The 26863-nt window shown below is 42.2% G+C and overlaps 1 protein-coding gene and 1 pseudogene across 5 annotated transcripts in view; both read left to right on the top strand.

The window, feature by feature from the left end:
• TAB3 (TGF-beta activated kinase 1 (MAP3K7) binding protein 3) overlaps positions 1-26863 on the top strand; it is an 86192-nt gene that overhangs the window by 29273 nt on the left and 30056 nt on the right. For 2 of the 5 annotated variants that reach the window (XM_053202218.1, XM_053202219.1), the window contains exons 3-4: positions 4483-4559; positions 26672-26863. In XM_053202218.1, coding sequence (XP_053058193.1) covers positions 26762-26863 — 102 coding nt within the window. In that variant the 5' untranslated portion in view covers positions 4483-4559; positions 26672-26761. The other 3 variants (XM_053202221.1, XM_053202217.1, XM_053202220.1) reach the window with 2 other exon arrangements.
• LOC128311579 (B-cell CLL/lymphoma 7 protein family member C-like) lies at positions 417-26742 on the top strand (annotated as a pseudogene).

Here is a 26863-nt window from a genome sequence, read left to right as displayed (position 1 = left end):
GAGTTCCTTCCAACTTTATATTTCTATTTTTTTTATTTCAAAAAAATCCTATTCTTTGCAACCTAGTTTAAATGTCATCTCTTCCATGAAGCTTTTTCCTTGTCTTCCCTTGTTTCTTTATATGACTTAACCCCTCTCCTATAACTGTCACTGTGTTTCTTTGAGGGCATCGGTCTTTTGTACCTCTAACCTGACTGCTCAGATCTTGTTAAATGAATGAACAATGGATTCGGGAGGATCATCAGGTTTGACATTGTTAAAGAAGTGATTATAAACGATATTTTTGTTCATCTTTCATACCCTTCCAGTATGAAGTTCCCACGGTTTGTGATCTTGAATTTCTGGGTTTAGGGAACGGGTTACTTTTTTTTTTTTTTAATGTTTGTTTATTTTTGAGAGAGAGAGAGAGAGAGAGAGAGCGAGCGAGCATGAGTGGGGGAGGGGCAGAAAGTGCAAAGGAATCACAGAATCTGAAACAGGTTCCAGGCTTCGAGCTGTCAGCACAGAGCCTGACTCAGGGCTCACACTCGGGAAGGGCTAGATCATGACCTGAGGCGAACTCGGACACTCAACCGACTTACCACCCAGGCGCCCCAGGAAACTGATTACTTTTTTTAATCTTTTTTTTCTAATGTTTATTTATTGATTTTGAGAGAGAGTGTGTGCGTGCTCTTGCAGGGAAGGGGCTGGGGGTGGGAGGGGGAGAGAGAAAGAGAAAGAGAATGCATCCTGAGCAGGCTCGCCTCTGTCAACACAGGGCCAAGAAGGGGCTCAATCCCATGAACCCGAGCTGAGATCAAGAGTCGGACGCGTAACTCACTGAGCTGCCCGGGCTCACCTTTTAAAAATCTTTTTAGGAGGCAGGAACCCTCCAGTAGTACGTGAGGGAGCCACACAGAACTCATTGAGGCTGCATTTGAGAAAGACAAAGTCACACAGAAATTAGTAACATCAAGAGTTGTTTCAGCTTTCATATGCACACGTGTCTCAACTCCACGCCGAGTTGCTGCCATCTCTTCTCTCTCTCCCTCTCTGCTCTACCCCGCTGGTGTGTGCATGTGCTCTCAAAATAAACCTTTAAAACATTAAGAAAATCGTCATCTGTTGAGAGAAAAGTAAAATAGAAAGGTAGTAAATGTTTGTTGTTTTTTTACGTAGCCTAGAATACCTCACCATGTTCTAAGTATTTCTCATAACCACCCACAGTGGGGGTGGGGGGGAGGAAAACAACACAACACATTTTAATCATGATCTAATAATACATACCTACACCTCATACAAGACTTTTGAATCCAGATTTACCATTACTATGTATCAAGCACTCTGCTATTTTCTGTGACTTTTTTTTTCTTTCATACTTACCATCACCCAATAAATGTATTATACGTTTCACTAACAGGCCACAACCTACCTTTTGAAAAAGTGTGCTAAGTAATCTGTTTAAGTTATAAAATGTGGAGATGATCTGCCTCTGGCATGTGTTACTAGTCACTTGTCCTGTCTCTCTTTTTAAATAATGTTATTTGAGACTAAAGACCTTGGAGGGAGGGCCGGCAGGCCGAGAGAGCGGCACCTGGCTCTGGCCCTGAGCCCAAGCCCGTGGGACGGGAGGCGGCCCAGCTGCGGCCTCTGTCTCCGCTCCAGCCCCACCAGCATGGCTGGTGGGACCCTGCGGGCTAAGACCTGGAGCTGGGCCAAGGATGACCTCACGAAGGTGATGGTGACCGTGGAGAAAGTCTGGAGATGGGAGGAGTGCTGGGTCAACTGTAGGCCACACTTCCCTTTGTATCTTCAAGTTGGGTGCCAGTGGTGGATCTCCAGGAGGGGGAGCGACAGAGGGCAGGTGGCGGGGACAGAGAGATTCCGAGCCCTGGAGTGGGGGGGTAGGGGCGCTAGTCCCTTAGGGTGGCCCCCTCATCCTGCTGGGTCTCAGTGATGAAAACAGTAACCACAGTTTCCATTCGGAGACCTCCCTGCAAAAGGGCACTGAGTCCAGCCCATGGGACACCCACCAGCCCAGCCTCCCCGTGGCTCCTGCCCCACCACTTGAAGCGGCCCCAGAGCATGCTCAGCCCCCATGGCTGTGCCAAGAGACAGATCCTGGGGGCCTAACTGCAGGCGGCACCCTTGCACTCCCATTGCTGACCAAGGAGGATCCTGTTCCAGAATTGCTAGAGGCTGAGCACTGCCCCCCCCCCCCCAGCTTACCCTGTTCCAGAATTGCTAGAGCCTGAACAACCCCCCCGCCCCCCGCCAGCTTACCCTGTCTTTGAGTCAGTGCCACCTGTCCCCAGGGCAGCCCTGGGTGACACAGACGCTCACAGGGCATCCCCTACCCCAAGCATCTGCCCAAATGCCCCCAAGCCCTGAGAAGCTGGCCTGTCCTATCGACCAGGAGCCCTTTGGCTTTTTACAAATAAAGACCTCTTTGTTTAAAAAACCGAAAACAAAAAATTTAAAACACCTCAACCAGAGCAAATTTGATTTCCAATTAATTTAAAATCCTGTATTTAATCATTTACACTATTTAGTGTGCATAAGGCACTGTAACTAAAAGAGCATGTTTGATTTTTCTTCTCAAGATTTACAGTGCTGAACCCTAGAGGACGATGAAAAGTTAACACACATTATTTCAGGTGCAGATAGGGGTGATGCACACTCAACTTGTTGGGAATTTAGGAAGGGGAGAGAGCTATGGTGATTAAGGTTGAGAAAGTTCACGTGAATGTGGGGTGGATTTTGTGTTCTATCAGATTTGAAAAAGCCATTACATATGGAAGAAGCAGCATTCATGTAGATGCCTGGGATTTCTGCTCCTACTTGAAGTTCATTTTTGGGGTAATGTTTAAGATAAAGGAATTGAGAAATTAAAAAACAAGAAAAATGTGGTTACATTAATTTTTTTTTTTCTTTTTTGAGAGAGCACGAGTGGGTGAGGGGCAGAGAGAGAGGGAGACACAGAATCCGAGGCAGGCTTCAGGCTCTGAGCTGTCAGCACAGAGCCCGACATGGGGCTCGAACCCACAAACCATGAGATCATGACCTGAGCTGAAGTCAGATACTTAACCCACTGAGCCACCCAGGTGCCCCAGAAGAATATGGTTAAGTTCTAAAAATATACAATATAAACAGGGTGTGTTATTTTAGCTCTCCTCTGGTCATAAAATGAGGTTTAGTCAGGAGATTAAGTAGAGACTTGTATCCATGATACCTCTTATAGAACCCAGTGTTTACCCCCAAATGGTAAAGTTAACGTTGGATTATCAGGTTTACTGGGATGAAGATACAGTAGCCCCCCTTTTATCCACAAGGAGCATGTTCCAAGTCCCCCAATGGATGCTTGAAACCATGGATAGTACCGAACTCTATGTAAATTATGGTTTTTTCTGTACATATCTATGATAAAGTTTATGAAGTAGACACAGGAAGAGATTAGCTATAATAAATGAGAACATGTATGACAATGTACCATAATAAAAGTTATGTGAATGTGGCATCTTAAAATATTTGATTGTATTCATCCCTATTTTTGTGATGATGTGAGATGATTAAATGCCTACGTGATGAGCTATGGTGAGATGAAAGGTGTAGACGTTGTGACATAGTGTTAGGCTGCTGTTGACCTTCTCATGGTAAGTTGGAAGGTGAATCATCTGCTTCTGGACTGCAGTTGACCATGGGTAACTGAAACTGCAGGAAATGAAACCATGTGTGAGAGGGGACTACTGTAGTTTCTGAATGATGGGGAGAGAGAATGCTCATCTGTCAAAAGAAGCCTGTAAGGTTACTCTTCTTTGTATAAATTGCCCTTTGGGGAACAGAAATAGTTTGTATTATAGTCCACATTAAAAAAAAGTTGTTTAAAGTTTATTTGTGGTGAGGGAGAGAGAGCAGCGGAAGGTGGGGAGGGAGGGAGAGAGAATTTGAAGCAGGCTCTGCACTGTCAGCTCAGAGCCTGACCCAGGACTCAAACTCAAAAACCGTGAGATCGTGACCTGAGCTGAGATCAAGAGTTGGGCACTCAACCGACTGAGCCACTCAGGTGCCCCTGTAGTCCACATATTTTATGAAGGTATTTACTATTTTGACCATACAGTTTAAAGTTTCATACATAGCTTGTGAGGTCTGGGCTTCCTCCTATCTTCTGTGATGAATGGGGGGTCAGGATGGTAAGTCACAACCAGGCGTGCTACAAAAGCCTTAAGAAAACAGGTGGTGGATTATTTTCTTGTTTTCCTGAACTGCTGCTCTCTTGGAATAACGTAGAATTAATGTGGGAGAGATTTGTGACCTGACAAAAAGGACAGTGATTCAGCCTGTGAGGATACTTGGGAAAGAACCACCTGGCTTCAGAGCGTGGTCTGGCATCCCGTCTGCTGTCACCTTAAGGCCCCAGAAGTCTGTGGGGTTCTGTCGTTTTTCCATACTGAGTTGGGAAGTCAGCACAAGGATAACCATCTCCTCGTTTCGTCACCTTTACAGACTCCTGAAAAGAAGGTGCTTTTCGAGCTGGAGATGTGAGTAAGACTGCCGTGCCAGAGCTTATAAATCATCTTCAGGTAAATTTTGTTTAATTAAGTAGATTTTTCGTTTTGTACAGTTTTCATTTTACAGAAAAACGGAGACGGTAATACACAGAGTTCCTGTCTACTCAGCACCCGGTTTCTTCTAATTAATGAGTAGATTACATTAGCAACGGTACATCTATTACAGTTAATTAACCAATATTGAAACATTGTTATTAACTCCACAGTTTATTCAGATTTCTCTGGTTTTTATCTAATGTGTTTTTTCTGTTTTAGGGTCCCCCCCCCCCCCCCCGGGACACCACATCACATGTGGTCACCATGTCTCCTTAGGCTCCCCTTGCTGTGACAGTTTCTCAGACTTTCACTGTTTTGATGACCTTGTCAGTTTTGAAGAGAACCGATCAGGTATTTTGTAGAATATCTTTTAGTCAGGATTTGTCTCCTGTTCTTCTCATTATTTAGATTGGTGTTGTGGGTTTGGGGGAGGAAGACCACAGAGGTAAAGTGCCATTCTTCTATTCTTAGCACATCAGGAGTGTCTGCTTCAACATGATTTGTCACTGTTCATGTTCAGTTTGGTCACCTGGCTAAGGTTTATGTCAGGGTTCTCCACTGTAGTGTTACTTTTCTTTCTTTTTTTTAAATTCTTTCCCGCACTGTGTTGTTTGGAACGAAGTCACCGTGTGGTCCCCGCTTGAGTGGGAAGTTATGGTCCATCTCCTGAGGGTGTTCTACATAAATTTTTGGGAAGTCTCCTGCATGGAAGATTGTCCCCTCTCCCCCATTTAGTTGTTCATTTAGTCACTTACGTATATCAGTATGGGTTCATGCATAATTATTTTATACTTTGGATCATAATCCATTACTACTTTATTTTGTTGTTTAACTTTTTCTAGCTTTGGCCATTGATGAACTCTTTTGGATGGTCCCTGTGTCACTTTAACATGCCTCCACGGTGATGGGGGGGGAGGTGTTGTGTCTTTTGAGCACTTGATAAGTTTCTACCATTATAACATACTCCGGGCTTATCCTGTGTATCTCCCTTCCAGTCCTAGAATCAGCCATTTCTCCACAAAGCCCTGGTTCCTTTTATTAGAGAATGCTATTAGAAATCGAGATCTGATGGGGCGCCTGGGTGGCTCAGTTGGTTGAGTGACTGACTTCAGCTCAGGTCATGATCTCATGGTGTGTGAGTTCGAGCCCCACATCGGGCTCTGTGCTGACAGCTCGGAGCCTGGAGGCTGCTTTGGATTCTGTCTCTCTCTCTCTCTGCCCCTCCCCCGCTAGCTCGCACGTGCTCTCTGTCTCTCTCTCTGAAAGAACAAATAAACATTAAAAAAAAATAAAGATCTGAGTACTAGATGTGCTCATTGCCTTTTCAGGGTGTTGGTGCTTCTGGACTCTGCTAGCTGAAATCCCATGTATAGACTATATATTTATGCATGTCTATAAACGTTTCTTTATGTCTGTTTTTATATATCTGTGTTAGTATTAAGCTGTTAAGCTAAACATGAGTTGCTACTGATGTCTCCAACCTAATCCATTACTACATGGATCATACTAGTCTTCTCCTGTTGCTTGTCTGTGACCTCCCACTTCTAACAGTAAGAACTGGCTCCCAACGTTCACCATCCATGTACTTAATTGTTCTCTCCTAGTATATGTGTATAGATGTATATCAGTTTTGTTAACCTCTACCCCCATAAGAAACAACTTTATCAACTAGAGTACAGTGCTTATGTACAGTTCCTCTTGCCTTGACTTTACTCTTAGAGGTGCCACTCATTTCCAACGCTATTTAGGTCAGCACCTTTCCCCTCTACCACCTGCAGTGATATTGTTTCATACATTTGTAATACAATTAGGTTACATCATATGGTCTCTGTTCCTTCCTGGGATCCCTTGACCTGTTTTAAAACTTGCATGCTTTAAGGTTCACTCTTTGTGTTATCAGGTTCTGTGGGTTTTGACAAGTGCATAAATGTCATGTATCTACCATTAGAGTATTATACAGAATAATTTCACCACCCTTAAAATTGTCTCTGCTTCGCTTGTGAACCCTTCCTCCCCACAGACCTCTGGCATTCACTGATCTTTTTACTGACTCTGTAGTTTTGTCTTTTCCAGAATGTTCTTGAGATATTTTTAAAGTCATTTTATGAAGGAAATCTCTGATTTTTCTAACCTAGATACTGTTTTTTTTTTCCTATAACCAACTCAGTATTCCTAAACGAACACAATATTTCTTTTTCTTTTTTTAATATTTATTTATTTTTGAGACGGAGAGATAGCATGAACGGGGGGAGGGTCAGAGAGAGAGGGAGACACAGAATCTGAAACAGGCTCCAGGCTCTGAGCTGTCAGCACAGAGCCCGACGCGGGGCTCGAACTCACGGACCGTGAGATCACGACCCGAGCCGAAGTCGGATGCTTAACCGACTGAGCCACCCAGGCGCCCCACGAACAAAATATTTCTAATAAGAATCAAGGCTTTCCCATTTCTTTTTTCATATACCACTGCGTAACATCATTTCATTTTAGTTTTTAATATCCTGCTTCTTTGGGGCACTTGGCTGTCTTAGTTGGTGGAGAGTGCGGTTCTTGATTTTGGGATCCTGAGTTCAGGCCCCATGTTGGGCATATAGCTTACTTAAAAAAACAAATAATTATACCCTACTTTTTGGTTACCAGACTCAGAATTGGAAGGAGATCCCAAGTACCTTCGTTTGTATTTTTGTTGAGGCTGGTGGGGGAAGGCAGGAGTGACATGTATGATAGATCCTGTATAGGGGACAGCCTGCAAACAGATGTTCACTTGCGAGGAGGTGTTAAGTTCAGTTAAAAGGGAATCTGCTTCTTTTTGCATCTGGGGGACTATATTTAACATGAAAATGCTCTTGATTCTTTTAATATGAATATTGTATTGATCCATCATATATATTTTTTGAGAATAGAATATGAGATAGATGCAGTGAAAATGTGACTATTTCAAAACGTTTTTCCCTATAATCAGAATCCTGTGACACGATTATCATATAAGTTATTTGGAAGGCCTCATGTAGGGGAAATACCAACTATCATGTTCCTGTCCCTCCCTTGTTAATTGCTTACACCTTTACATACATGCATGAAAAGTCCTGAAATTGGAACCCTTACCTGTACCAGTAAAAGATGCTTTGTTATGTTTCACTGTTCAGGCCACTTCTTGTTGCTGTTTACCTCAAAGAATTTATCTACTACAAAAAACTCTTCTATTTTATTTTTTTCATTTTATTTTTAATTTTTTAAAATTTACATCCAAATTAGTTAGCATATAGTGCAACAATAATTTCAGGAGGAGATTCCTTCATGCCCCTTACCCATTTAGCCCATCCCCCCTCCCACACCCCCTCCAGGAACCCTCAGTTTGTTCTCCATATTTATGAGTCTCTTCTGTTTTGTCCCCCTCCCTGTTTTTATATTATTTTTGTCTTCCTTCCCTTATGTTCATCTGAAAAAACTCTTCTACTTTATAATCAGGTTTTGGTTTGGACTTTAAACTGTCTTGGGGCACCTGGGTGGCTCAGTTGGTTAAGCGGCTGACTTCGGCTCCGGTCATGATCTTGCAGTCTGTAGTTCGAGCCCTGCGTTGGGCTCTGTGCTGACAGCTCAGAGCCTGGAGCCTGCTTTGGATTCTGTGTCTGCCCCCCCCCCCCCGCCCCTCCCCTACTCGTGCTCTGTCTCGCTCTGTCTCTCAAAAATAAACACATGTTAAAAATAAATAAACAAGCAAACAAACTGTCTTTAAGAGTTCTGACATCATCAGGGTCGCCTGGGTGGCTCAGTCGGTTGAGCGTCCGACTTCAGCTGAAGTCATGATCTCACACTCCTTGAGTTCAAGCCCCGCGTCGGGCTCTGCGCTGACCGCTCAGAGCCTGGAGCCTGCTTCAGATTCTGTGTCTCCCCCTCTCTCTGCCCCTCCCCTGCTTATGCTCTGTCTCTCTCTGTCTCAAAAAGCAATAAAAACATTTTAAAAAACTAAAAAAAAAAAGAGTTTTGACATCATCAGAGTTTTGACATCATTGTCTTAACCCCGTACCCGGAAATAAAGGAAATTTTAAGTCCTAATTGACTTGAGGTGGAAGGAAAATGATGTTTAAGTTTGTATCCTAGCTTTGCTGCTTATTAACTATGTGACTACAGGCAAATTACTTACCCTCTCTGAACCTCATATTTCCTCGTTTTCAAATTTGTGGGTGATATCATGGCCTCTCCCGTGGGATAAGGGGGATTAAATGAGACAAAGCACTTAGCACAGTGCCTGGTACATACATAGGGCTCAGTAAGTATCATCTAAAGCCAAAACCTCCGAAGCAGCAAGAAATGGATGAAAGTTCCAAAGTCTTATACTAGTATACGTATTTTTGTTCACTGGTTATTAGCTGGGCCAGACTAATCAGAAAAATGAATGATGCCTTTACTTGTAAGTCCTCCCAAGACCAGGCTAAGTTTTCTTCAATGCTCCGAAGTTGTCATGTCACCAAACTTAACATGCTAGCAGTAGGTGTCAGCCTGAGATGCTTTTGCCTTTCTAAAGAAGCCTGGGGTGTTTCTGGCAATTTCGCAAGAGGGGCCAGGATGCTAACCACCTTATGATACACCAGATAGGCTTGCACGGTGAAGAATTCTTGTGCCCCACATTACTGTATCAGCAGCCTACTGTTGAGACACAGTAGGCTTGGACTTCCACAGTACTGGCTTTGCACCTTTTATGGGACACATTGCGGGTAACAGCAAAGTCGGGCCTCTGACTTGGGGACGCCCTAGGGAGCGTGCAGAGTAGGCAGGCTGGAAAGTATGTGTCTCTTCCATGCTGCACTTTTAGCCACTTGATACTGTTCCAGCTTCTCATTTTTTCTGAGGAAAGCTGGATAGCCAGATTGTTATGTAAAATTTCTCTATGTGAAAGTGTGTTTGGGGCACCTGGCTGGCTTGGTCGGTGGAACATGACACTCTTGATCTCGGGGTTGTGGGTTTGAGCCCCATGTTGAATGTAGAGATTACTTAAAGAAATAAGACATCTTTTTTAAAAAATACGACTCAACTTTTTTTTTTTTTGCTTTTTTTCTTTAACACTTTTGAGGTCAAACCAGGCAGATCAGCGGGCTGGATTGGCCTACAGACCATTGGTTTGTAACCTCTGCTATAATTATTTTAGGAAGTGAGCTAAAATGTGGCAGAAGTAAACACTCAGACCCGGAACCGCACTACCCTGTGTACTTGCTGATCTCAGAGAAGGCTGTGGACACAAAGCACTAGGTGTGAGCTCATTTTCTAGAGTGTGGAGAATGGCAGCATCAGAGCAGAGCTCTGGGGGAGCTTTCCCGCCGGGAGGAATAATTCTGTTGGGAGAAATCCCAGTAGCTGCTTTTGGAGGAACAGAACCCACTGCGCCTTGGTGCCGACGTTCCTGAATGCAGGGGGCAGGGTAGCCTCCCCACTGAAGGAAACCTCAGAGTGATTCCACTGCTAAGCATAGCGTCAGAGCCCAGCCCCCGACCCCACCTCCACCCTGCCCTCAGAAATTCGGAGTCCCGGCAAAGCCGACAGACAAGAAAGGCTTCACGTTGGAGAACCTCTTGGTTTATCTGGCTTTGGAACCCTGGGACGATCGTGGGGTTATGCCTCCAGTGTTTCTTTTTTGATCTAGGGTTACCGCCTACACAGTTCCATAGTCCACAGCTGTGGCCATCTGTGCTTTAGTGGGTGGTGGTGGGGTTTCAAGGGTGTCCCAGGAGTTAGGTCACAGCCTAGCCTAGCCAGTACAGTTCACATACTGCCGGAGTCCTCTGGTTGGTTTCAGATCACTCACCACTTTCGAATTGTATAAAGAGTAGCAGCCCATTAAAGTGTTGTTAAGAAACAAAGTCCGTATGTATTTTGCATGGTCGTTGCACATGTTGATAATATATGGACAAGAATAGATGGTGTGTTTTGATGAGCGTCATATTGAAATCTATAATATGCTATATGGCAGTGTTTCATTTTAGTTGCGTTCTGTGGGATTAAATGCAAAAATGTAGTATAGTGCTTCACTTTGTTTTTTAGGAAAAGGGGCTCCTCTTACTGGCTAGAATATTTTCTATTGGTAAACTATCTGTTTTAGCCTCCCAGTGAGCAGAAAGGAAATTGTTTTTTTTTTTTAAAGAAGTCTTGTAACATTTTCTAATTATCAGGAAATTATTAAGTTTGAGAGTGCTGTATATTGTGAAACGCTTAATGATGATCCGTGTCAGTCAGTGCTTACTAACTGTGAATGAGTGTTTGTATAGGGCAGAGTGCTGTCCACTGTTCAGATTATGTACATAATCCCTTTAAGCGCAGACGTTTTTACCAGTTTAGGCTCATCTTTGTGAAAAGCAGGTCTACTGTTAATCATCTTTTCCGGTGGTAGCCGTCTTTGTGGGTATGTAAGTTGTTGGCTTTGATTTGAAAGATGCCTTTCAGTGTTTTTTTCCAAGGCGAGTACGGTAATTGTAACCTTTAAAAAAGGGCCAGTTTTTTCCTTTTAGCTCTGCTTCTCGTGTGTCCCAAACAGCTTATTTATATCAGGATTCTTTCCTCCCCTCCCAGTCCTACCCCCCACACCTATAACCACCTAATTGGTTGATAAGCTGGTGGGGTTTCTTGTTTTTTGTTTTCCCGGTCAAAGGCGCTCATCCTCACCCTGCTGGCAGTGTCCTTGATACCTTGCCCCTGGGGAGGACACAGCCTTTGGAGAAGGCAGGCTTGGATTTGAGTCGTGATTCTGCCACAGGCCCGTCCTTTGAGTTTGTTTTCTTACTTGTAGACTCCAGATCATCAGATCTGCCTTTTGGGGCACACGGGTTCCGTCTTTGGTGTCTGACAGCAGTAGCGGTGAAATGAACGGGAACTTTGGCTTCCGTAGCGCCTGAGGTTCTAAAGGCGGACGGAGCCGGCGGGGAGACGGCGCCTCCAGAGACGAGAAGCGGAGCGAACCCAAGCCCTTCCCACCCGGAGCCTCTTTGTTTTGGGGGACCCTTGGCTTCTTTTTCACAAAAAGTCAACTGTATTATCCTTACATTTTAAACCCTTGAAATTAGCGTTGAGAAGTGAGTAAAACTGGTTTTTGGAGCCACTGGGACAGCTTGAGTTAAGCTTTTGGGTGCTTCAAAAGAAAGCTCTTTAGCGATGACAGTTAAGTAGCCATCAAGTGTTCTGAATGTGGTTAGCCCCTCGAGTATCGAAGTATCATTTCCTGTGGGAAAGTTGTCATTATCTCTGTAAATCAAAGCGGATCTGATTACTAAAGTCGTTCCTACCTTTAAATTCAGTGAATTCTATTTTTTTTTCTGTTTGACCTTACAGAGACTCATTGAACACCTAGTCTCTGCCAGGCCCTGTCCCTAATTGATTGTCTACCGTCAGAGGAGATACTGAATTCTAGAATCAAAGAGTTGTACCTGGTAGCCTTTTATTTATTTATTTTAGAAAGAGAACATGAGCAGGGGGAGGGGCAGAGGGAGAGAGAGGCCGGGGGTGGTGGGGGTGCGGTGGGGGGAGAATCTTAAGCAGCTTCCATGCTCATTGCAGAGCCCCACACGGGGCTCAATCCCATGACCCTGGGATCGTGACCTGAGGTGAAATCAAGAGTCAGATGCTTAGCCGACTGAGCCCCACAGGCGCTTCCATGTTAGTCTTTTAATCGAATGAAAATCGCAAAGCCTTAGAGGTGTGCTGTCTAGTAAGGTAGCCGCCGGTAACTGGCGGTGACTGCTGAGCCCTTGAAATGTGGCCGTTCCGAACTGTGATATGCTGTTAGTATAAAATACACACTGGAGTTCAAGGGCTTAGTTTGAGAGAAATAAATAAAATAGCTCATCAGTGATTTTTATATTGATCATATGTAAAAACAGTACTATTTCTGGTGTATCCGGTTTAATAAAATCTATTAAAATGTCACCTGTTTGTTTTCCTTCACATGGCTACTAGAACACTTAACTTGCATTATATTTTTATTAGACACTGCTGTCTTACAGCCTCAGTGATTGGGCAGAGTTAACTCATCTAGTTAGGACTCCTGTGGCTAGTGCAAATTACAGATTATCTTACTGTGAAAAAGGCAAATAATGTTTGTTTTGATCACAATGGTAGGTAATTCAAACAGGTTTGAATTAACACCCAGGACTTTGAAATGTTTATTTTAAATTAAGCCTAGGTTGTTAATCTGGGGGAATAGCTTAGCATTTCAAATTTGGGATATTTTAAAAGTGAAAAGCTAGAAATACCCACTGATGGAGTGACTTAACCTATTTTTCCTTTTTCCTAAGCATTGACAGATTGTTCTACATCAGTGGTCCCTGAGGCCCCAATATTTTATTGGGGGTGTGTGCAGGAGGTAGGGGGCAAGAGTCATCTCTACGTGTAGATTGGTTTGCTACATACAGTAAGAGTGACTCTTCATTATTTAACAGACATTTGAGCAAGTACTCCGTCAGGCTGTGGGAGTGCGTGGGCGAACAAGGCACAGCCCCTGAATACAACTACAGACTTTCTGTCTGTTCTGTTTTGTTTTGACTTTTTATTTGGAAACGATTCCAAAAGTACAGCGGTTGCAAGAATAAAAATTAAGCAAAGAAGACTTTATATCCTTTGTCCATATTCACCTATCATTAACATTCGTCCCTGTTTGCTTTATTTGTTCCCTCTCTCTGTGTGTGTGTGTTTGTGTACATGTGTGTGTGTACACATACATAGTGTATGGATTCTTCCTGAATCGTTTGAGAGTAAGTTGTCATGCCCTTTACCCCTAAATATTTCATTGCCTAATTCCTGAAACTCATCATCTGTCATCTCCATTTCAATTTTGTCAACAGATTGTTTTCTAACACTTTCCCCACCTCATATGGGATCCAGTGTAGGATCAGTTATTAGATCTAGTTGTCATGTACTCTGTCTCCTTTAATCTGTGATACTTGTCTTGCCTTTTTCTTTTATGACATTGACATTTTTCAGATGACATCCTCACCCTGTCCCCACCCCTCTTTTTTTTTTTTTTTTTTTTTAAATAATAGAACATTTGTCATTCTGTGTTTGTCTATTTCCTCATAACTAGTTTCAGGTTCTGCATTCCTGACGGGAATAGTATAGCATAGAAACCATATTACTCTGTTTTCTCAGGGTGTCACATCTGGAAGTGCCCACTGTCTGTCTTTCCCTCATTGATGTTAATTTTGACCACCCAGGCATGACATTGTTTGATTTGTCTACCACATAATTTTTACCCCTTGAAACTAATAAGCAGGTCTTTGGGGGAGATATTTTAAGATCATTCATGCATCCTACTCTTCATCCAAATTTCCTCCAAGATGTAGCATCCATTGATCATTTTTGCTTGAAGCGGTCTCTAGTGTGTTGTCTGCAAAATGATTTTTTAGGTCTTACCACTCCTTGCGTGTTTACCAGTTGGATTCTACTGTAAACAAAAGCCCTCCCTTCTCCACTTATGTATGTGTGTATTTAATACTGGTAGCGACTCATGGGTTTCTCTTTTCTACAGGCCTGTAATTCATTACTGTCCTTAATTATTTGGGTACTCCGATTGTCACAGGTTTGGCCAATGGGTGCCTCTTCAAGCTGGCTCCCAGGTCCTTATGACAAGCTCCCATCATTTTCTGAGTACTTCCCCACTTTGGCATAACAACACGTTCCAGGTAGAGCTACAGTTTTATATGAGAGTCCTTTAGATACACAGGCAGCTTCAGTATAATGTGTTTGGTGCGTCCATGAAGATAAGCCCAACCTGCTGTGGCAGCATAATGGAGGGTCCTCTAGCACAGCGTAGGGGAGGAGAGGCCTGGCAGCAGGACTCGGGAGGAGGTTGTCCGTAGAAGCCTCCTTAGAAGGAGCACCATCAGTACCAATATGGACAGGATCATTGTGGCTCCGAGAAACCGTGCGTGTGTGTGGTAGGGGGAGGACGATACAAAAACATCTACGGCAGGTGGATGATCATAGTCTAATGCCTGAAGAGAAGGTGGCACAGGATCACACCCGGCTCTGCTCTGTTGGGACACCGAGTGGAGGCGACATGCTCAGTGTGGCATCTTGTAAAACCAATATTCTGGCCATGATGTGGAGGGACGAAGGCAAGATCCCAGGTGAGGGCACAGCAGGAAGTTGCAGCTATAATGCCGATGACCACAATATTCAGAAATGCCTTGAATAATAGTAACTAATGCCTTCTGACTTATTAATGTTTGACGTAGGAATTTGATGACAGCTCTACCGTTCTTTCCATTTTATAGGTGAAGTTTCCAAGGCATACGAGTTGAGTCTATTTCGTAGAGACTAACAAATTGCAGAACTGGGGTAGAAAGCCTGACCGCTTCATTTCACACTCTAGTTGGTCGTACAAGAATGGGAAGTCAGGGATCACAGTCGGGTTTCTAGTATCGTTAACTGACTCCATGGTGGTGACATTCATGGACAGAACAGAGAGCATTTGAGGAAGGGTTGTGGTGAGGGTTTCCTTTTTGAACATATTGACAATTATCTTTGGGCGTATCCAGATGGTGCTCTGGAGTAGGCACTTGGCTGTATGCGTCTGGAGTCTCGGAGAGAGCATGATGTTCAAGATCCCAGTTTGGAAATGATCAGCCTTTAAATGTTATTGAAAGCTTACTAGTAGATGTGATCGCTGTTTAAAAGGATGTAGGGGCGTCTGGGTGGCTTAGTCGGTTAAGCGTGTGACTCTATCTCTGCTCAGCTCATGATCTCACAGTTTGTGGGTTCGAGCCCCTCTTTGGGCTCTGCGTTGATGGCACGGAGTCTGCTTGGCATTCTGTTTCTCCTTCTCTCTGCCCCTCCCCCGCTTGTGCTCGTGTTCTCTCTCTTTCTCTCCCAAAATAAATAAACTTAAAAAAAAAAATGTAGAATGAAAAGAGGAAGCAGCTTAGGGCAAAAACCTAGGAACCTTAATGGGACAAAAGAGGTGGGAAGAAACCAGGCTAGGATATTGTCACAGAGGCTTAAAAAAAAGAAGCAGCAATCAGTACTGTCAGATGCTACAGAGGTCAAGGGTGCATAGGGACCAGCAAGTGTATCTTCTGGATTTAGCATCAGGGAGATGATGGCATGTCAGTGGAACAGTGATAAGAGCTAGATAAAAGCAGACTAAGGAATGAATTGCAGGGAGCAAAAGAGTACAGGGTCGACAGAAAGCCCATCTGGGTACCTATTGTAATCCCCAACTTGTCAATATTTCTTCATGTTAATTAGACCTCTTCCATGTGGTGGCTGGGAGTTATTAAAACAGTAACTAATAACTCTTTTTTTTACCTGTGGCTAGGCAGAGTCTGATACATAGGGGCTTTGTGGCCACTCTGTAGACAAAAAGAGCGTACGTAACTCTTGGCAGCCTTGGCTTGGAAGGAAGAAGAGAGCAAGCTAGATGTCCAGTAGAAGCCGACAGATTGCAAGCAAAATGAAATACCCTGCCTGTAATTAACATCAAGTTTGAGATTATAGAATGGTTGTTTTTCGGGTATAAACGAGCAAAAGTAATTGAGTAGTTGCCTTAAACATTTTTATTTCTTCATTTGTTTTTCAAAGATTCATTCACTTCTTTAAAAACATTTTCTTTTACTGAAAACTTACCATGTCACATTAGTTTCAGGTGTACAACAGTGATAGAACAATTACATACATTAGGAGTGTTTACTACGATAAGTGTAGCTACCATTTGTCATGATACAACGTTACTGTAGTATTACCGACTGTATTTCCTATGCTGGACTTTTTATCCCCGTGGCTTACTTTATTTATTTTTTAAGTTTGTTTATTGTGAGAGAAAGAATGAGAGAGCACATGCACGTGAGCACGGGAGGGGCAGACAGAGAGGGAGAGAGAATCCCAAGCAGGTCCCACGCTGTTATCACAGTGTCCACCATGGGGCTCAGTCCCAGAAACCCTGAGATCATGACCTGAGCCAAAATGAAGAAGAGTTGGACGCGTAACCGACTGAGCCACCCAAGCTGCCCTTAGTTATTTTATAACGGGATGTTGGTACCTCTTAATCCCCTTCATGTGTTTTGCCCATCCCCTTCCCCCTCTGGCGGCTACCAGTTTCTTCTGTTGTGTTTTGGAGTCTGTTTCTGTTTTCTTGCTTGCTTATTCATTTGTTTTGGGTTTTTTTAATTCCACATGTAAGTGAAATCATATGGTATAGGTCTTTCTCCGAATGGTTTATTTCACTTAGCATAATGCCTTCTAGGTCCGTGTTGTTGTAAATGACGAGATTTTACTATTTTTTTTATGGCTGAGTCATATTCCACTGTGTACATACACCACATGTTCTTGAGTGTTCAGCTGTCAGTGGACACTTGGGTTGTTTCTGTACCTTGGCTGTTGTAGATAATGCTGCACTAAGAATAGGGGTGCATATAACTTTTCAATTCAGGGTTTTCATTTTCTTCAGGTAAATACCCAGCAGTGGAATCACTGGATTGTATGGTATTTATATGTTGAGTTTTTTGAGGAATCTCCATAGTGTTTTCCAGAGTGGCCGCACCAATTTACATTCTCATCAGTAGTGTACGAGGGCTTCTTTTTCTCCGCGTCCTTGCCAATACTTATTTGCCTTTTGATATTAGACATTTGACTAGAGTGAGGTGATAATTCATTCCGATTTTGATTTGCATTTTCCGGACGACCATTGATGTTGAGCGTCTTTCCACGTGTCGGTTGGCCATTCATATGTCTCTGCAAAAATGCCTGTTCGGGTCTTCTGCCCGTGTCTTAATCAGAATGTTTGGGTTTGTTTGTTTGTTTGTTTGTTTTGGTGTTGTATGAGTTCTTTATATATTTTAGATATTAGCCCCTTACGAGATACATCATTGGCAAATATTTTTTTCCCCTTCAGTGGGTTGTCTTTGTTTTGTTGATGGCTTATTTTGCTGTGTACAGGCTTTTTACTTTGATGTGGTCCCCATAGTTCATTTTCTCTTTTGTTTCTCTTGTCTAAGGAGACATATCAAGAAAAGTGTTGCTAAGGCCAAAGTATAAGGCATAACTGCCTATGTTTTCTTTTAGAAGTTTTATACTTTGAGCTCTCACATTGAGGTCTTTAATCTATTTTGAGTTTATTTTTGTATGTGATGTAAGAAAGTGGTGCAGTTTCATTCTTATGCTTGTAGATCTCCAGTTTTGTTTTTTTAGCACTGTTTATTGAAGAGACTTTTTCCCCATGGTATATGCTTGCTTCCTTTATTGTAGATTAATCCGTTTCATTGATCTCTGTGTCTGTTTTTGTGCCAGTACCGTACTGTTTTGATTACTAGACCTTTGTAGTATAGCTTGAAATCTGCGATTGTGATAGCTCCAGCTTTGTTCTTCTTTCTCATGAGCCTTTCGTGGTTCCATACAAATTTTAGGATTATTTGTTTAGTTGTGTGAAAAATGTTGTGGGTATTTATCTATTTTTTTTTTTTTTTTATTTTAGAGACAGCACAAGTGAGAAGGGCAGAGAGGGAGAGAATCCCACGAGGCGGGAGAGAGAGAGAGAGAAGCAGGTCTCACTCGAAGCACGGTTCCTGTCTTTACCCAAAGTGGGGCTCGCGCTCACATGAAGTGGGGCACAAGCTCCCATAAACTGTGAGATCGTGACCTGAGCCAAAGTCAGATACTTAAGAGTGAGCCAGCCGGGTGCCTTGCTGTGGGTATTTTGATAGAGTTTGCAGTGAGCCTGTAGATTGCTTGGGGTGGTGTGGACATTTTAACAGTATTCATTGTATAACTTCATGAGCCTGGTGTTATCTTTCCATTCGTTGGCATCATCTTCATTTTATTTCATTAATGTCTTACAGTTTTCCGAGTTACAGGTCTTTCATCTCCTTGGTTAAGTTTATTTCTAGGTATTTCCTTCTTTTTTGAGGCACTTGTAAATGGGCTTTTCTTCCTCTGCTTTTTTATTAGTATATTAAAGTGCAACAGATTTCTGTATATTTTATATCCTGTAACGTGACTGAATTCATTTATTCTAATAATTTTTTGGTGTCCTGTGTGCGTTTTTTTTTTTAATTTTTTTTTTTAACGTTTATTTATTTTTGAGACAGAGAGAGACAGAGCATGAACGGGGGAGGGTCAGAGAGAGGGAGGGAGACACAGAATCTGAAACAGGCGCCAGGCTCTGAGCTGTCAGCACAGAGCCCGACGCGGGGCTCGAACTCACGAACCGCGGGATCATGACCTGAGCCGAAGTCAGACGCTCAACCGACTGAGCCACCCAGGCGCCCCAGTGTGCATTTTTTCTATATGGCATCATGTCATCTGTGAATAGTGACAGTTTTATTTCTTCCTTACCACTTTGGATGCTTCTTATTTATACTGTCTAATTGCTGCAACCAGGACTTCCAGTCTGTGTTGAGTAAAAGTGGTGAGAGTGGACATCTTTGTCTTGTTCTTGATCTTCGTGGAAAAACTCTCACTTTTTCACCATTGAGTGTGCTGTTAGCTGTGGGTTTTTCATAGATGGCCTTTATTATGTTGAGTTATGCTCCCTCTGAGCCCACTTTGTTGAGAGTTTTTATCATGAGTGGAGTCTATTGAATTTTGTCTTCTATTTTTTTCTGCAGCTATTAGGATGATCATATACTTTTTTTTTTTTTTTTAATGTTATTTATTTTTGAGAGAGAGAGACAGAGTGCAATCAGGGGAAGGGCAGAGAGAGGGAGACACAGAATCCGAAGCAGGCTCCAGGCTGAGCTGTCAGCACAGAGCCCAACGTGGGGCTTGAACTCATGGACTGTGAGATGATGACCTCAGCTGAAGTCAGGTGCTTAACCAACTGAGCCACCCAGGCGCCCCATAGGATGATCATATACTTTTTATCTTTCATTCTGTTAATGTGTGTCACGTTCATTTGTTGTTGGATCTTGAACCATCCTCACATCCCTGGAATAGACCCCCGTTGATTGTGGTAAATGACTTTTTCAATGTATAGAATTTGGTTTGCTCATATTTTGTTGAGTTCTGTGTCTATATTTATCAGGGATACTGCTCTGTAATTTTCTTTTTTAAATTTTAATTTAAAAGAATTTTTTATATTCGTATTTGAACAAGAGAGAGAGGGAGACATAATGTGAGCAGAGGAGGGGCAGAGAGAGAGGGAGACAAAGAATCTGAAGCAGGCCCCCGGCTCTGAGCTGTCGGCACAGATCCTGACACAGGGCTCGAACCCACAAGCCATGAGATCATGACCTGAGCCAAAGTCAGTTGTTCAACCAACTGAGCCACTCAGGTGCCCCTTAATTTTTTTTTTTTTAATACAGTTGATTCATTTATTATTTCTGAGAGAGAGAAAGAGAGCACAAGCTGGGAAGGGGCAGAGAGGGAAAAGGAGACACAGAATCCAAAGCGGCTCCAGGCTCTGAGCTCTCAGCACAGAGTCCAACGTGGGGCTCAACGTCATGAACTGCGAGATCATGACCCGAGCTGAAGTAGGACGCTTAACCAACTGAGCCACGCCGGTGCCCCTTCTTTTCCTTTTTTTTCAAGCTTATTTATTTAGTGTGTGTGTGTGTGTGAGAGAGAGAGACAGAGCGAGCGAGAATGCGAGCGAGCGGGACGGGCAGAGAGAGAAGGAGAGAGAGTAGCTCAAGCAGGCTCTGCACTGTCAGGGCAGTGCACAATGCCAAGAACCGTGAGATCATGACCTGAGCCAAGGTTGGACGCTGAGCCACCCAGGCGCCCCTGTAATTTTATTATAGTGTCTTCATCTGGTTTTGATATCACATTAATGCTTCTTTCATAGAATGAATGTGGAAGTTTTCCTTCTTTTTTTTTTTTTTTTGCATACTTTGAGGTTAGGTATTAAGTTTTTTGTTTTCAATTATCTATTTTTTTTTAATTTTATTTAAGTCCAAGTAGTTAACATATAGGTATTCAGTCTTTAAATGTTTGGTAGAATTTACCTGTGTAGCCATATGGTGGTGGACTTTTGTTTGGGGAGAGTTTTTTGATTATTGATTTAGTTTTGTTACTAGTAATCACTCTGTTCAAATGTTCTATTCTTCCTGATCCATTCTTGGAAGGTTTTTGGTTTGGGGAATTTATCCATCTCTTCTGGGATGTCCTGTTTCTTGGCATATCATTTATGCTAGTAGTTTCTTACAAGCCTTTGTATTTTTGTGGTGTCTGTTATTTCTCCTCTGTGATTTCTGATTTTATGTACTTGTGTCCTTTTTTTTTTTTTTTTTAATGAGTCTGGCTAAACGTCTATCGGTTTTGTTTTTTTCTTTTCAAAGAACCAGCTCTTGGTTTTACTGATTCTTTCCTATTGAGTTTTAGCCTCTACTTCCTTTATTTCCATTCTGTTTCTTACTGTGTTTACCTTCTAGTAACTCTGGGCTTTGTTCTTATTTTTTCTAGTTCCTTTAGGTGTAGAGATTTTTCTTGTTCGTTGAGGTAGGCCTGTTTCACTATGAACTTCCCTCTTAGAAGAAGTGCTTTTGCTGCGTCACAAGGATTTTGAACTGTTGTTTTCATTTTCATTAGTCTGTAGGTATTTTTAAATTTCCTCTTTCATGTCCTTGTTGATGCATTGATTATTAGCATATTTTTTTAGCTTCTCTATGGTCCTGTTTCTGTATTTTTTGTTGTTGCTGTTGTTACTGATTTCTAGTTCCATATCATTGTCATTAGAAAATATGTTTGAGGGGCGCCTGGGTGGCTTAGTCAGTTGAGCATCTGACTTCGGCTCCCATCATGACCTCACGGTTCATGAGTTCAAGCCCCATGGCGGGCTCTGTGGTAAAAGCCCGGAGCCTGCTTGAAATTCTGTGTCTCCCTCTCTCTCTGCCCCTCACTTGCTTGTGCTCTGTCTCTCTCTCTCAAAAATAAATAAACACTAAAAAATTTTTAAAAAAAGGAAAAGAAAATATGTTGGATATAACTTCAGGCTTCTTAACTTTATTGAGAATTGATTTGTGGCCTAAAATGTGATCTGTCTTAGAGAATGTTCCATGTGCACTTGAGATGAATTATGTATTCTTCTGTTTTGGGATAGAATGTTCTGTATATGTTGGCTCCATCTGGTCTAATGTGTCATGCAAAGCCAGTGTATCTTCATTGATTTTCTGTGTCAGTGATCTATCCATTGATGTAAGCGGGATGTTAAAATGTCCTACCGTTATTGTAGTACTCACAGTTTCTCCCTTTTTGTTTGTTTTGTGTATTTAGGTGCCCTAATGTTGGGTGTATATTTACAATTGTAATAATCTCTTGTTGGATTGATCCCTCTATTATTACATAATGTCCTTCTTTTCCTTTTGTTGCAGTCTTTGTTTTAACGTCTGTTATGTCCAATAGAACTATTAGAAGTATTGCTACCCAAGCTTTTTCTTTTTCTCTCTCTCATCTGTATGGAATGTTTTCCATCTCTTCACTTTCAGTCTGTATGTGTCTTCTTGTCTGAAGTTAGGTCTCTTATAGGCAGCGTAGAGATGGGTGTCAATTTTAATGGATTCAGTCACCTTGTGGCTTTTGATCAGAATATTTAGACCATTCATATTTAAAGTAGTTATCGATAGGTATGTATTTATTGTCATTTTGTTAATTTTTTTGATTGCTTTTGTAGTTCTCTTGTTTCTTTATTCTCTTGCTCTCTTCCCTTGTGATTGGTAACTTTCTTTAATACTATGCTTGGATTCCTTTCTTTTTAGTTTTTTTTGTGTATCTGTTACAGGTTTTTGTGTTGTGGTTACCAAAAGGTTCACATAGAACAGGAATCCTAAGTATATATAGCAGTCTATGTGAAGTTGATGGTTGCTTAAGTTCTAATACTTCCTAAAAGCACTGCATTTTACTTTCCTATCTATCTTTTCTGTACATTTTATATCTTTTTATTTTGTGAATTCCTTAATTTTTTAGATACAAATAATTTAACTCCTGTTAGCTTTTAACCTCCATACTAGCATTGTAAGTCGTTGATGTACTATATGTTTGCCTTTACCCTTGAAAGTTTTTCCTTTCATAATTGTCTTCACTCTGGGTCTTGGCTAAGACCCTTTAACATTTCTTGTAAGGCTGGTTCACTCGTGGTAAGAGAGGTCAAAGTGGTAAACTCCTTTAACTTGTTTGGGAAATTCTGTCTCTCCTTTTATTTTGATTGATAACCTTGTATTGTAGACTGTTGGTTGTAAGTTTTTTCCTTTCAGCAGTTTGAATATATCTTGTCCCTGTCTTTTGATCTGCAGTGTTTCTGCTGAAAAAAATCTGCTGATATCCTCACGGGTTTTTTGTTGTTGTACCTAATTGGTACATTCATAATTGGTTTCCTCATTGCTTTTATGATTTTTCTCTGTTTAATCTTTGACATTTTATGTTTTAAAATGTTTTTCGTGTTTATTTTTGAGAGAGAGAGAGAGTGAGCAGGAGAAGAGCAGAGAGAGAGGGAGACACAGAATCCGAAGCAGGCTCCAGGCTCTGAGCTGTGATCACAGAGCTGGATGTGGGGCTCGAACTCACGGCGTGATCGTGACCTGAGCTGAAGTCAGACACTCAACCGACTGAGCCACCCAGGCACCCCTAATCTTTGACATTTTAATTATTATGTGTTTTGGTATGGACCTTTTTGGGTTTATCTTGTTTGGGGCTCTCTGATTCCTGGACCCGGATGTCTATTTCCTTCCCTGGGTTAGAGAAGTGTTCAGCTATTGTTTCTTTATGTAAGTTTTATGCCCCTTTCTCTCTCAGCTCCTTCTGAGAATCCCTATAATGCAAATGTTAATATGCTTGATTTTGTCACAGAGGTCCCTTAACCCTCTTCATTTTTGAAAATTCCTTTTTTTTTTTGATCCTCAGTTTTGAATGTTTTCTCTTACCCTGTTTTCTGGATTGCTGATCTCTTCTTCTGCATCCTCTAATCTCCTGTTGATTACCTGTAGTGTATTTTTTTGTTTCAGTTATTCAGTCTTTCAGGTTTTTAAAAATATTTTTCTTGAAGTTCTTAGCTCATCTCCTCTCTCAAGTCTGGTGAGCAACTTTATGATCGTTACTTTGAAATTTCTGTCAGGTAGATTGCTTATCTCATTTTGATTTAGTTATTTTCTTGAAACTTTGTCTTAATTTTGTTTGTGTATATTCCTCTGCTCCCTTTTTTCTTGGATTTTCTGTGCTTATTTCTTATGAATTAGGTGGAACAGCTCCCTCTGCCGGTCTTGAAGGAGTGGCCCTGTGTAGGTACATACCCTGTGCAGACTGTGTGTTCCTTGCACGTTTGGCTGGCTGGCTGGCTGGAGCGGTAGTGCGCGTGGTCTGTGGGTCCCGGGGCACTCTGCATCAGGGCTGCCCCTGTGGGCGATGCTGGTGTGGAGGGAGAGGCGTCAGGCTGCTTTGCACTTAGCCCCCTTGGTGAGATGACTGGAGCCGTAGCGGAAGAAGGCCTGGCCTGCCCCGGTGTGCGCCCCACGGGGGCTGCCCTGTTTGGATGGCTGGAGCTGGTATGTGCTTGGGGGCCGGGACTAGCCAAAGTGGCAGGGCAGCGAGAACACCCGGACCTTGCTCTTGGGTGGACTCCCAAGGTGGAGAGGGGAGGTAAACAGTGCAGATCACCAGCATTTCCCACCCCTGGGAGAGTTCCAGTAGTTACCCCACTGTTGGGTGGACGTTCTGGAGTTAATAAGTGGTTTTTCTTCACTTCTTGTCTAGTTACCTTTTAAACTGCAGCTTATTTTCTGTGCCCCAGGCAGGTGAATCTATGCATCAGTCTGTCAGTGATGTCACTACCGCATCCTGTAACATCGGGGTGGAGTTGCCCTTGGTAGCGTGCCATCTGTGTCTCTTGCCGTTCTGATTGAGGTTTCTCTAGCCTTTATTGTGCGTAAGGTGTTCAGTCAGCCTTCGGTTCTTGTGGAGGAATTGATCTATATGTAGGTGTAAATGTAGTGTGTCAATGGGAGGAGGTGAGTTCAGGGTCTGCCTGTGGTGCTTTGGATCTTGGACCAATCCAAACATTTTTAATTTTTAAAACATTGATTGTAGTTGTCTACATTGCCCCCAAGTAATGCTATAATTTAAAGTTTTGGGGCTTATTTGCAAGAAATAGAAGATTTGGTGTGGAATGACCCTCCCTTATGTGTGTGGTTTAGATACATATAATCATGGTTTCCATGCCTCTTATGAAAATGCAAGTGTTTACTTCTTATACTTAAAAATATTTGACTACGTAGTGAGTGAACACAGCAGAAATATTATGAGATTGTATGGTGTATTCTTCATTGTTCCTGTTAAAAAAATGGGAGATATGTACAGTTTACCCTTGAACAACACAGGTTAAAACTGTATGGGTCCACTTATATGCAGATTTTTACAAATTATTTATGTATTTTTTTATTTAAAGATTTTAAGTAATCTCCACACCCAACATGGGGCTTGAACTCAAAGCCCCGCCATCCAGGAGTTGCATGCTCTACCAACTGATCCAGCCAGGTGCCCTTGTATGCGGATTTTAAAAAATAAATATAGTCCAGGGGTGCCTGGGCGGCTCAAGCAGTTTAGCGTCCGACTTCGGCTCAGGTTATGATCTCACAGTTTGTGGGTTCGGGCCCCGCGTCGTGCTGTCTCCTGACAGCTCAGAGCCTGGAGCCTGCTTCGGATTCCATGTCTCCCTCTCTCTCTGCCGCTTACCTGCTCTCTCTCTCGCTCGCTCTCTCTCAAAAGTAAATAAACATTAAAAGAAAATTTTTTAAAAATACAGTACAGTGCTGTAAATGTATTTTTTTCTTCCTTGTGATTTTCTTTAAAAAAAAAATGTTTTTTAATGTTTATTTATTTTTGAGACAGAGAGAGACAGAGCATGAATGGGGGAGGGTCAGAGAGAGGGAGACACAGAATCCGAAACAGGCTCCAGGCGCTGAGCTGTCAGCACAGAGCCCGACGCGGGGCCTGAACTCACGGACCGTGAGATCATGACCTGAGCCGAAGTCAGCCGCTTAACCGACTGAGCCACCCAGGCGCCCCAGTTCCTTGTGATTTTCTTAACATTTTTTTCTTGAATTTACTTTTGTAAGAATACCGTATATAATACATCATTTAACATGCAAAATATGTGTTAATCAACTGTTTACATTATCAGTAAGGTCAGTAGGAGGCTATTAGTAGTTAAGTTATTGGCGAGTCAAAAGTTATATGTGGATTTTCGACTACACGGGTTGGTGCCCCTGATCCCCCTGTCACTCAAAGGTCAGCTGTATGAAAAAGTGTACTGGCTTATTGATCCTTGACTGTGCCAGTTAATTTATGATTTCATTATTATTTCACTCCTTGCCTTGTTTATATGAGTGCTTAATTTGAGTAGTGCCAGTGAGATTAGATGTTAATTTTCTACACTCAAATTGTAATCTCAAATCCTTCCATTTTAGCCTTTCTGCTGGTGGCATCAGAAGTAGGTGAAAGCCTACCTAGTTAGGTCTGGCTCATGCCGGGCCACTAGCATCATCTTTAAAAACAAAGGAGCCTACATTTTCATTTTTGTTTGCTAAGTTACTTCCTTTAGACATTGGGTTTCCTTTACTCACACTTGAAATTCAAACCTTTTGGCCTCAAAATACAAGCAGAATGTAAGGCAGACAGGACAAGTAAGCTTTGTGGTGTTATCAAGTCCTTGTTTTCAGACATTTGAAATGATTACTCTGCTTTAGAGGAGTGATGTAATAGCCCTTGGTAAAACATAAGTGATTATATTGAAGTAGCATTTCTCAAGGCTAGAAAAACTTGGTTGCCAACTAATAATCTGTAGTTTAAACTAGCTGCTGCAGTTTTTTTTTTTTTTAAGCATTAAAATGAAACTGAAGTTTGGGGATGCAGTTTGGCTTTTTTTGTTTCAAAACCGGTGATTGGCTGTATTACATCAGAAAAGTCTGGCTGAGTTGAACTCAATTTTATAACTTTGGAATCAAATGTGGTCATGTTGGGTCTTTCCATTTTAACATATTGGTCATTTCTTTTTGAGTAAAGTGAAATATGTACTTACATGCAACCATAGTTTCATTTCTTTTACCTTTTTATCGAAGTATTGTTGACACACAATGTTACATGGGTTTTAGGTGTATAGCACAGTGATTAACTTTGATTTCTTTCAATAGAAAATGACCGCGGTGTTGGAAGATCATTACTATTGGAAGGCCGGTTAGCATCAATTTCCTTACGGATACTTGACCACCATTTGTTCTGGCATGGCGCAAGGCAGTCCACAGCTTGATATGCAGGTTCTCCATGACCTCCGACAACGTTTCCCGGAGATTCCAGAGGCTGTTGTGTCTCAATGCATGTTACAG

Source organism: Acinonyx jubatus, chromosome X, assembly GCF_027475565.1.
Source record: "Acinonyx jubatus isolate Ajub_Pintada_27869175 chromosome X, VMU_Ajub_asm_v1.0, whole genome shotgun sequence".
Lineage (NCBI taxonomy): Eukaryota > Metazoa > Chordata > Mammalia > Carnivora > Felidae > Acinonyx > Acinonyx jubatus.
The sequence above is the reverse complement of the archived record's forward strand: the minus strand, read 5'-3'. Positions and strand labels throughout refer to the sequence as shown.